The sequence below is a fragment of the Rhinoderma darwinii genome, chromosome 6 (assembly GCF_050947455.1).
Source record: "Rhinoderma darwinii isolate aRhiDar2 chromosome 6, aRhiDar2.hap1, whole genome shotgun sequence".
Classification (NCBI taxonomy): Eukaryota; Metazoa; Chordata; class Amphibia; order Anura; family Rhinodermatidae; genus Rhinoderma; species Rhinoderma darwinii.
Genome location: NC_134692.1, coordinates 37,381,089 through 37,393,628, shown reverse-complemented (window position 1 = coordinate 37,393,628; position 12,540 = coordinate 37,381,089). Strand labels below are relative to the sequence as shown.

Below are 12,540 nucleotides of genomic sequence, written 5' to 3'. Positions count from 1 at the left end.
GTGCTCAGCTTGGTTGCAGCGGAAGCAGCGGCGGATCTCCGGAAGGTCCCGTCCCCTTGGAGGGACTACGGCTGGCTTGGGCTGGAATGAGGGACGATTCAGTGGCAGTCGAGATGGCCCCTCGGGACGGGAGCGGAGGATGAAGAGTAGGTCAATGGTCAGGACGGCTGGTACCTCTTCATTTGGGCCGGTTGGCCACGAACTGGTCCTCCAGGGTAGCTGCTTGCGTTGCGGTGTCTGGGCTCCGGTCAGTGACCCACTCACGAATCTCGGAGTCCATCTTCAGGAGGAGCTGCTCCAGGATGAAGAGACTCTCAATAGCTTCTGCACTGTTTGCCTGTTTTCCCCTCTTTCAGCTCTGCTATAGCTGGGTAGCAAACTCTGCATAGGTGCTGTGGGCCGGGCACCCCATGGTCCGGAACTTGACTTTGTAGGTCTCTGGGGTGACAGCAAAGCGCTGGAGCAGGGCCTCCTTCAGGCAGGAATAATCACAGCAGTCCTCCACACTTAGCGCCCGATAAACTTCCAAGGCTTTGCCCGTTAGGCTGGGGCCCGCGTACTTTGCCCATTCCGAGGTCGGAATGGTATGCACCTCCATGATAGACTCAAATACATGGATGTGCGTGTCAATATCCGTGGTGGCCTCGTTAAAGGCGGGCACGTAGCTGAACCGCAGGTGTGGCCCTCCATAGCCGCTGGGTGCCTGGGGCGCTGGTGCATTCGTTGGGATGGGGATTCGCACAGGGATCCGGAGCACCGACTCCATTACGCAGGCTCTCTCGTGCTCGGTACAATTAGGGCCCAGGGCGGCTAGCATCTCAACTATGAGAGTGGCGGTGGCCGAGAAGGGGGTGCTGTGTTGGGACCCCCGACTGTCAGATCGGTCGCTGGGGCCATTACCCTCTTTCTCATCGTTCTCTTCGTCACTGAACTCGTGGTGCACTCTGTCCCACACAATGAGCTTGCTTGCCAGCACGGCCTTTACCTCAGTCCACTCAAACTGGATCCCTCGAACATGGCAAAGCTCCTGCAATGTCCTCTTTGTGTTTTTGAGGTAGGGGCTGCTGCTGGGCTCCACCAGAACACCTTGGCTGTCGGAAGACATTTCTGGGGTCAAAGCAGGCGTCGTATCCCGTGTGCACTTCCTCTGCTGTTTTTGACTATCTGGCCGTGAATCGCTGGATGGTACCGGGAGTACCTGTCCCCTGCCGCTTCCCCGTTGTACGGGCTGGATTATTATCCCACCGCTGCCACCAAATGTGGTGATACCGGGTGTTTGGTATCGCCGTTGTGGGTGAAATAATCCAGGCTGACGCAGAAAATAGTTTAAGGGTATGTGCACACACACTAATTACGTCCGTAATTGACGGACGTATTTCGGCCGCAAGTAGTGGACCGAACACAGTGCAGGGAGCCGGGCTCCTAGCTTCATACTTATGTACGATGCTAGGAGTCCCTGCCTCTCCGTGGACCTACTGTCCCGTACTGAAAACATGATTACAGTACGGGACAGTTGTCCTGCAGAGAGGCAGGGACTCCTAGCGTCGTACATAACTATGATGCTAGGAGCCCGGCTCCCTGCACTGTGTTCGGTCCGGGACTTGCGGCCGAAATACGTCCGTCAATTACGGACGTAATTAGTGTGTGTGCACATACCCTAACAGTTAAAACAGCGTGTTTATTTGAGGGAGACACAGAGGGGCACAGTACACATACCACTCGCTGTGATAAAGTCTATTGGTTGATGGTAAATACTCTGCTTTCTTTCTTTTCTCTGGACCCTGGATACCCCATCTGTAAATGGCTGACTCCAACCTCCAACTGCTTTTTCTTACCAACTGTCATGCAACACCAGCCACGCCTCCTGCGCACGGAACAGTCCAAAAGGGGAAATTCTATGAGGGGAGATAGAGGGGAATAATGGGAGAGTACAGGAGGGGAAATAGAGGGGAATTAAGAGATGATACAGGGGCCGATCACCGGGCTTCATTTAAGAACAACTGTCTAAAGGTGGTACGGGTGGGAAAGACTGACATGATCTGACACTTGGTGCCAGAACACCACTCTCGTTCCGCCACAGAGGTATATGTAACCAATTTGTACACATGTAGAAATAGTAGGAATTCCAATTTGATGAAAACAATATAGATATCTTTTTAGTATGAAAATATCGATAGCAGTCAAAATGACATAGGTAACCACAGCTATATAGAAATGGAAAATCATACACATAACCCCAATATAACCTGGTACTCTGACCATAAATATACTGAAAAACCTATAGAGGAAGAGGAAGAGGTCAAGTACACTCACATAATGTGGAATAGAAAAAAACTTCTTTATTGACAAATAGAGACACAAACAATTAAAATTTATGTCCCAATACTATTTCATGTATCCTGTAATTGTTTGTGTCTCTATTTGTCAATAAAGAAGTTTTTTTCTATTACACATTATGTGAGTGTACTTGACCTCTTCCTCTATAGGTTTCACAGAGGTATATGGTGGAGAGGCTGCCCAAGGGCACATGGCATTTGAAGTTTACAGCATTGTTACAACCAAAGCTGATAAATTGACAACCTTGCCAAATATTTAACAACAGGAAAGTACAATAGTGTCAAACTATTGTAATTTTTTTTTAGTTTAACTTAGGTCATTATTGACATTCATAGCAGATAGAAAAACACAATGAAATTCAATGCCGACCCCTGTACAAATTTGAATTCTTTTGATGTTCTGCAACCTATAAAATCCAAAACGTATTATTATCATTAATAATGACAATCATCATTACTTTTACCTTGCCAGAAGACAAAATTCTTCGACTCACAGTGACAGGCAGAAATTGGGGGATGATGGCTAACCTAGAAAAAAAAAGATAGTTTTACAACAGGATGGCTGAATTGATAAAGAGGTAGGGAGATTTATGAAAGAGGGACATGACGTTATATTTAGGCATCTCCTACTCTGGTGGACGCAACACAACCTTTTATTACGTGGCTGCATATTCATGGGTGGCCACATGAAGCTTTTTTTTTTTTTTTTTAAATCAAATAGTTTTTATTGACAAAGTTTTATACTAAACACATACATTTAGTACATATATGTAAGACATCCCTACAACCCTTCTCCCTTCTCAGCCCACCCTCTACGAAGAGCACTATGCACTTTAATTAACTATAGGACAATATCTTGTTATATTAGCCATCTTTGTATATAGACAGCTTCACTTGTTCGAATACAAAAGTCGACGTACTATTAGCAACCCTATCCCATTAGCCTTAAGGAGACGTCATTCAAAAGATTAGTCGCTGCCAACCCTGGAGACATCAACCACGCCGTCCATTGACCTTCAAATTTCTTGGTAGCACTTCGTTTGAAGTAAATTGCTTTTTCCATAAGTATAATACTGTTCATATAATTAGCCAGATTCCTATGTGTGGGTGCAAAGGAGTCCAATCATCTCATAGCTATGAGTTTACGCGCTTGATTTTTGAAAAGTAGTAATTATAAGATCTTCCACATATCCAAGAACACTTATCAGCGGAATACGTGGTACTCTGATCTGAAATATGGTATCCACCAATCAGGAGGCAGCAGACCCGATAAGGGATCAATGGGAAGTAAAGCAGATTTATCCCAGTTAATAAGGAGACCAGAATAAGTGCCAAATAGGGTAATTGTAAAGGATTTGCCAGACACAGCTTCTGTGTCGACGCCCGTGGGCAATCAGTCTGCACCTGCTCCTATGTCTGTGAGACTGACTCCATCTTCCACCACTCAGGATGGCAGGCTTAGGAGTGGGAGAGCCTATCACAGCCTGGCCAGACAGAGCTAGCTCCCGCCCACTGTCTATTTATACCTGCCTTTCCTGTTCCTCCTTTGCCTGTGATTCTTCTATGCTTGTTTCCTGGCTTGCTGCTGCTGCTTGTACTACTCATCATCTGCTTGTTATTGACCTTGGCTTTCTGACCACTCTCCTGCTCAGCGTTTTGTACCTCGTTCTCTCCTGGTTTGACTCGGCTCGTTCACTACTCTTGTTGCTCACGGTGTCTCCGTGGGCAGCTGCCCCGTTTCCCTCGCTTCTGTGTACCCTTGTCTGTTTGTCTGTCTTGCACTTACTGAGCGTAGGGACCGTCGCCCAGTTGTACCCCGTCGCTTAGGACGGGTCGTTGCAAGTAGGCAGGGGCTGAGTGGCGGGTAGATTAGGGCTCACCTGTCTGTCTCCCTACCCTGTCATTACAGTAATAGTACAAACAGCTTGAGATAAGGACTCCTTCGCATCTCCCAAAAACAGGAGCAGATTGTGGGCACATAATGCCACCTTCTCCAATCGTCCATATTCAAGTCCCACAATCTCCTGAGTTATCCCAATCTAAAGCGCTAAAGTCTCAATTGCCAGGGCAATTAGCAAAACAGAGGGTACCCCTGCCTAGTGCCTCTCTAACGCAAAGACATCAGATACCATATTATTGACCCTGACCCGAGCTCTAAGTCGTATCCAATTGACATAATGGGTTCCAAATCCCATTCCCTCCAGGACATCCCACGGATAACCCCACTCAATACTGTCAAATGCCTTGGCAGCATCCAAAGATAAGACTCCCTGAGTCCCTGGATTATCCAGGACCGCCTGAAGATTAAGGAACAATCTTCTGATGTTCATAGGAGTGAATTTAGAGGGCATAAAACCCACTTGGTTAGCATGTACTAGAGATGGGACTACAATACCCATCTTAGTTCCAGAACCTCAGTCAAAATTTTTATATCAGTGAGAAGTAGCGATATGGGGCGATACAACTCGGATTACTCGGGATTCTTATCTGGCTTTAAAAGAACAACTCTGAGCGCTTCCATCATTGAGGGTGGCAACCTCCCCATCTCCTCCCGCAACATTAATAGCATTTTGGGTAATAGTGGGTCACTGTAATTTTTATATATTTCTATAGGGATGGCTGCATGAAGCTTTACCCAAAAAGAACAGATGATTGCTGGGTTAAAGAAGCCAGATCTATGGTGATCAGTTGGTCACTGGGACGGCTTCGTTCTAAGAAAGAGTTTATCCCATCTGGATAAACCGAAGTATGAGCTGAGAAAGGACAGGAAAAAAATATTTCACGGTTCATACCCCTAAATAAAAAAAAAACGTAGCGGTCATGTATCAACTGTTTTAGACACAACAATGGAGTAAAATGGCCTCATTTGTCAAAACTGTCTAACAGAGAAACTGGACTAGTGGTTTATAGCAACCAATCACAGCGCAGCTTTCATTTTTCCAGAGTAGTTATAGGTAGCTATCCTGTAATGGTCAGTTCACACGGAGGTTTTTGTCAGCTAGTAAAAAATCTGCCTCAAAATACCTTCAGGAATTATGCCGAATACGCATTTTTTTCCTCCGTGATCGGTCAAAAGCCTTGCGGGGAGAAAAGCGCCTCTGCCTCCCATGTTATTTGCTGGCATTACCGTTACATGTTATTTATATGGTATGCCACTGTATTTATATGTATTTGTATTGTTTTCCTCGATGTTCTTGGAACTTAATGATGGCCCACCACTTGAACACCTGCAGCTAAACAGTCAGTACTTGCATATACCTCAGTTTCTGAAATAGAGCAATGTCTTATATTTATTATATGTTCTAACGCCGAATTCAGGCAACCGTGGAATACGTCCATATCACGGGCGTTAATACAATGGCCGTCACACAGATGCGTGTATTTCAATGGGGTTGTTCACACGGCCGTTGTTTGAATGGACCGCGTGAAGGGTCCGTTGAAAATGTCCTCTTTTGTTCCGTTTTCACGGACCCCTCGATAGACTCAAGTCTATGGGGATCCGTGAAAACAGCACCTGCATGTGGGCAACTCGGACATGAAAAACGGATGTTTTTCATGTCCGAGTTTCCCCACGTTCGTCTGAATTCAGCATAAAAGCGATTTACTATTATTTTTGTAAAAACTTTAGCTTCAAGGTGAAACTACATGCAATGTCACCAATATGTAAGACAAGATTTATTTATGTAGACGACACCTCTAAAGTACTCCCTAATGAATAATCATAATGGAAAATAAGAATTTCTCCTTAAGAAAACAGCGAGTATAAAGAGGAATTTAGAATTTTTAGGAACCATAGTATTTAAAGTCTGGTTATGTTGAATGGAATTTTGTACAAATTCAACATATAAAGAATAACTTATATATTATTATATATAATAATATTAAAATGCAGAGTGGTTGTTTATGTGGGGCTTTAGGGTAGGAACACAAACGGCGTGTTCAGGGCAGATACGATATAAAACGCCGCAGGAAACGGGGTCCGAAAAAATCCGCACCACATTGTAGTGCGTTTATTCGGGCAGAATTTCCGCTGCGGAAAGCAGCGCCAGAAAAAAACAAAAACACGTTCATACTTACCCCCTCCCTCCCTTCTGTGCGTGGTCCATTGTTGAAGACAATGTGACCGCTGCAGCAGTCACATGGGAAGAAACGTCATCCCAGGAGGCCAGACTGGAGAAGCAGGGAACTTTGGGTAAGTATATATTTTTTTGCTGCGATTCCGCCGCATCCCATTGAATTCAAAGGGGAAAACCCGCAACAGAAGTGGAGCAACTCCGAAATATTAATTGACATGCTGCAGCTGAAGAAACTGCAACGCAATTTATGTGTGTTTTTTTCGGCAGCTTTATTTCCGCTGTGTGTGGACGAGATTTGTTGAAATCTCACCCAGACTGCTGCTACTGTAATATGCTGCGGATTTTCCGTAATTAATCCGCTGCGGTAAATCCGCAGTGTTAACGCCGTGTGTGTTCCTAGCCTTAAAGTTTTAATGTACTTGCATGCTGGGAAATTTGTAGTCAATACTATTATTTCAGCTTTTGGAAGAAATTGCACACTGTAAGGAAGTTAACTGTTATAGTTTGGTGTCACTGTATAACTTCACCTGTTCTGAAAAAAATCGAAATCCTTTGTCCTCTCTTATACATTCATAAGTCTCACCGAGCACAGGGTTGAAAGGCTTGCTCCCAGCTCGGTAATATGTGGCGGCATATCCTGAGACTGCAAATGCAGCAATAAGGGCCTGAAAAAGAGAGTAAGGAGCATCAACATCCAGAGATACATCATCAGTATAGCAATGTAATAATAGTAAATTTCAGTGGAGGATTTCATAAGGACAAGAGTTTCCCCGTTCCATCTCTCATATCCATCTCTCTCATATCTCTCTGGATCACATCTCTCTCTCGATCTCATATCCATCGATCTCATATCTATCTATCTATCTATCTATCAAGTTGGTCAATATCTTGGTTACGGTTTTTATGGTCTGTTCTACGCTACATACTATTTTAGTGATCTCTTGTTCCCTTTGTGAAAATAATGCATAGCCCTCTATTGAGGACAATACCACCTTTGAAATGACTGAAACCACTGTTTTGCCCACCTCTGCAATAGCTAGGCTACAGTAATAATTTTGCCAAAACTGCCAGAACTCCTGAACCCAAATGAGAACACACCGAGAAATGTTAAGGTAATTCAATAAACACGTCACAGAACTATCTATTTAGAGCAGCCAAGAGTAGATGATAGCTGAGTAACAATGCCAGTCAGTGGTAGAATGCAGCAGCGAGAAAACCATTCCTTGCTGCCCGATATTGCTTTATGGTGTGATGATATTGACCATAAGCTGTAGACTACTTTGACATAATAATATGGGGCAAGTTATGCATTCTGCGGGTCATATACCACTTTTTACATAGCACAAATTGATCTTCAGTGGAAAAGATATCACACCTACCAGCAAAAAGGTACCATGAACAATGGGGGCATATTTTTCAGTATAGACTAATTGTAATAGGAAAGGCGTCTACTCACCCAATGAATAAAGTTTGACAGTTTTTATGATCTAATAGGCATATGTTTTATGTGTATAATAGATATCCCCAAGATCTACTGTACCATGCGTTCATGTGGATCATCCGTTTCGGCAGCCTTATCTAACAGTTCACTGTACTCTAATTCTTCGCAAAGGTGCTGTAAGGTATTAAGTGGCTCATTCAGTTCTACAGGCATGGAGACTTTGGACAAGTCTTTGCCAATGTTATTCCTCAGAATATTCCATAGGTTGATATTGCTGGTATCCGGTGAAGGAGTAGGTAAACTCGTTCTTCGTCCCGTTCGGAATGCACCACCTAAAAGTTCTCCATTGAGAACTGGATGACAAAAAATTAATTTTTAGAAAACTAGACATGACACCCAGTCAATGAAAACATGGGCAACACAGTGGCCTCTACAATTGAATAAGGCAGTGTTTTGGTTTAATTTCTACTAGAAAATACTGATTTCATATGCCACCACTGAAGAAATGAGTTATCACTGACACAGAGGATAAAAAAATACACAGACAACATAAAGATTGTATCAGAATTTTATGTGTGAGTTACTTTGACGAGACACGTTATCGGCAACACTGGTGTTGTCTTCGGAGATGTTATCACTGACATCACTGATGTAGGATTCGTCGTCTGATGCCTAGGAGCAAAAGAACAGAGAAAAACCTCAACTCAAGACTGTACTGCACTTTATTTCAAAGAATCACAATGGATGGACCAACTTAACTATTTTGGAATTTTCGATTTACTTATTCCACTAAATAGTCCATACTTGTTTTATGTATTGTAAAAACTAATCTAAAAAGCAATTTTTGAAGTGCTCTCAGCTGTTTTCATATGTCCCATTTGCATCAGTGGGGAATACCTATGCCACTAGCCTCTCCACTCAGAAGGTGGACCAGTACCCCCACGTACTAGCGATCAGTGTGGACATATTTGCGGATACGACGGTTTTCAAGCATGACGGGGTCTTAGTCTAACCGACATCTCATAAGTAAATTATAGAAAAAAAACTTAAGTGTGAACAATGCCTTTGACATGAAATCCATAGTGACGTCAACATTGCAAGTGATGATAGGCTAATGTAGGCACATGAGTTCTGGGTGACACGTCAACATGTACGCATTTAGAGCAGTGGGGGACTGGTGTTTTTCTTGCGCTCTCCATGCTCTTTCCATGACCCTTGGGACAAAGTCCTCACCTCCTTGTTCGTGAACAATGCAGTTCCTCTAGAGAAGAAAATCCTGTATAGGGTATTTGCCACTCAATAGCATTGGGGATGGAACTAACCGAGGCTGAGCCCCCTCTCTTCAAGGGCCCGATAGCAGCCACAAGGCTTTTCTCAATGATACATACCCTGTTGCGAAAAAAAGATTGCTCCCATAATGTGTTTTAAAGTGTTCCCGTAGACCTGAACACAGCTCATTACAGACAATTTTGTTACACTGGAACCCTGGCAGCCAAGCACCCAAAAACCACTGCAATAAGTTAGTGATTCCACCAAGGGGACGATTTTGAGTCTTCCACTATAAACAAGCAGCCCTTGTGGAAATGTGTAATATACTTGTGTTCTAACTCCTCACTAGTTTCAAGATGTCAGTGAATTAAATCATTCTTTTTTTACATTAAGACCTTATTCTGATGGCCGTGTTCAGTCCGTTATATATGGACTGTGTGTCGGCCGTATTTCACGGACTGACCACAATTCAGGGAGCCGGGCTCCTAGCATCTTAGTTATCTATGATGCTGGGAGTCCCTGCCGGAATACTGTCCCGTACTGAAAACATATTTACAGTATGGGACAGTTTTCTCATGGAGAGGCAGGGACTCCTACGATTATAGATAACTACGATGCTAGAAGCCGACTCCCTGAATTGTGGTCAGTCTGGGAAATACGGCCAACACATATTGCTTATATCACGGACCGAACATGGCCGTCTGAATAAGGCCTAAGAGGCAGAAAACCACTACAGACCTAATAATTCTCACAGCTGATTATTTGTTACAATAGTATGAAATCTAGGCAATTCTCTGTGATTTAACCCCTTCCCGACATTTGACGTATCCATAGGGACGTATCCATCAGGTAGGGGGAAGTATGGAGCGGGCTCACGCAGTGAGCTCGTTCCATACGATGCCGGTGTCGGCTGTATGTTACAGCCGACACTTCAGAGTAACTAGCGGCATCGCGCTCGAGCGCGATCCCGCTAGTTTAACTAGTTAACTGCCGCGGTCAATACCGACCGCAGCATTTAAATCCTCAGAAAGAGGGGGGCAACCCCCTCTAACAGCTCATCGCGCCCCCCGTAACGCAATCGCGGGGGGGGGGGGGCGATGGTTGCTATGGCTGCCTAGGGGCTTAATGAACGCCCCCAGGTCCGCCATCTTTGTACACCTATTAAGCCCTGCCTCTGGCAGGGCTTATTAGATGACTGTCAGAATCACGATATACTGCAATACATTAGTATTGCAGTATATCGTGCAAGCGATCTAACGATCGCTGGTTGAAGTCCCCTAGGGGGACTAATAAAAAAAGTAAAAATGAGTTAAAGTTTTTTTTTGTGTAAAAAAAAAAGAAAAATTATTAAAAGTTCAAAAAACCCCCCTTTTGCCATTTTCCCCCTAGAGCATATTAAAAAAATAAATAAATAAACATAATTGGTATCGCCGCGTCCGTAAAAGTCTGAATTATTACAATATATCATTATTTAACCCGCACGGTGAACGCCGTAAAAAAAATAAATTGTAAATGCCAGAATGTCTATTTTTTGGTCACCTAATCTCCTGCAAAAAATGAAATAAAAAGCGATCAATTTATCGCATTTACACAAAAATGGTATTATTAAAAACTGCAGCTTATCCCGCAAAAAATAAGCCCTCACACCACTTAATCGACAGAAAAATAAAAAAAGTTATGGCTCTGGGAATTTGGCGACACAAAATAAATTTTCTTTTTTACACTTAGGTTTTTACTTGTAAAAGTAGTAAAATATAGAAAAAAACTATAGATATTTGGTATCGCCGTAATTGTATTGACCCGCAGAATAAAGTTAACATGTTTTTTTAATTGAACAGTGAATTCCGTAAAAACCGTGGGTGAAAAACCATGGAGGAATCGCTGTTTTTTTCATTTTCTACCCCACAAATAATTTTTTTTCCATTTCCTAGTACATTATACGGCAAAATAAATGGTGCTACGAAAAACGACAACTCGTCCCGCAAAAATCAAGCCCTCATAGTACTATATCAACGGAAAAATAAAGACGTTATGGCTTCTGGAATGTGAGGAGGAAAAAATTAAAATCTGAAAAAGGGCTGCGCGGGAAGGGGTTAAACAGCCTGGATCTCATCTAAAGCACTATGAATCCTTTACTTAGAATTAACTGATCTGGCAAAAAGGGATATTACTCATACCTCATTCTCTGAAGAGCTGGCGGAGAGAAGAACCTCCTGAGCATCAAAGAATTCAGACACAGATTCCGACATGGACACCCTGCCCTCATTAGAGACCTGTTGGGATAGAGGCAGATTGACATGGATTTTCTCTCCAGGCTGCAGTGGGAACAAGAAATACATATGGGCTGTCAGGGCTAGGAGTATTTTAAGTGCACAGTCAAAACGTCTACTGTGAAAGCACATGTAAAAAAAAAAAAAAAAGTCATCCATTACTTTTATGTATATAAAAGCATACTATAAAATACTTGAATAGTCAGTACTGACCAAACTAAGCAAAGAAACAGACAGAACATCTAGTGTTATTCTGTACTATCATTTTTACAGGCTCTGTTCACATCTGCATCATGGCTTCCGTTATAATGAAAGACATGCCGCTGTCTATCGCACGAACGATCCAAATGGCGCCCAATGGACCTTATTGACTTCCAATGGGGTCCGTCATGGTCCCATCAAGATCTATATCATTTGGATGGAAAGAATCGAGCTGCATGCTGTTCTATTCTTGCCGTCAAAAGTGACGGAACGGTTAACTGAACCCCAAAAGGCAATGAATATAGCCGTAAAAAGAAAAGGATGTGGTCCGTGAGTATTAGCTGCCCATTAGAGGCCACTCTAACGGTGCTCAAACACGTTTCTGGACAATTATTTAACATTTAATTATCTGAAGACAAAATGAAAATTCTGAAATCTCAAAAAAAAAACATTAGGTCAATAAGATAAGGTTTGAACTCAATAATATAAGTCTCAACCTACTGTCATAGCAACTACACAATCCAGAGAGAAAACATTTTACAATGTGTACAGAAATATCTTATACAAAAGGGTAGAAGGAGAAGCCGACTAATTACTGAATGTCACATATTTTAAAATTAATTGGAGTTTAAATTTGAAGGAGCATTTTAATAAGCCATCAGTAAAAGTCTCCTTAGGCAAAAGTTCTTTGAAATAATCTGTTTGAGAAGACACCATTATATTAGGGTACCTGTAAGATAACCAAATAACTCTAAAATAATCGGTACAATACCTCCTGCTATTGACTTCCTAAAGATCCGAAATAGGCTGCAATATATCAGGAAGTTTCAAGAGAGACCAAGCTACTTTGTTAATCCAATAAAGGAGTTGCCCCATAAAGACACCCTCAAAGAGGGTACCCACTCTGGCCGACCCGGCCTGTCCATGCATTACTCCGTTTATTAGAA

At 42.9% G+C, this 12,540-nt stretch overlaps 1 protein-coding gene across 5 annotated transcripts in view; it reads right to left on the bottom strand.

The window, feature by feature from the left end:
• OSBPL6 (oxysterol binding protein like 6) overlaps positions 1–12,540 on the bottom strand; it is a 169,650-nt gene that overhangs the window by 14,193 nt on the left and 142,917 nt on the right. For 4 of the 5 annotated variants that reach the window (XM_075829517.1, XM_075829516.1, XM_075829521.1 and 1 more), the window contains 5 exons: positions 11,300–11,437; positions 8,438–8,525; positions 7,953–8,206; positions 6,940–7,077; positions 2,801–2,864 (listed from right to left, as the gene is read on the bottom strand). In XM_075829517.1, coding sequence (XP_075685632.1) covers positions 2,801–2,864; positions 6,940–7,077; positions 7,953–8,206; positions 8,438–8,525; positions 11,300–11,437 — 682 coding nt within the window. The remainder of the gene's footprint in view (positions 1–2,800; positions 2,865–6,939; positions 7,078–7,952; positions 8,207–8,437; positions 8,526–11,299; positions 11,438–12,540) is intronic. The other variant, XM_075829519.1, reaches the window with a different exon arrangement.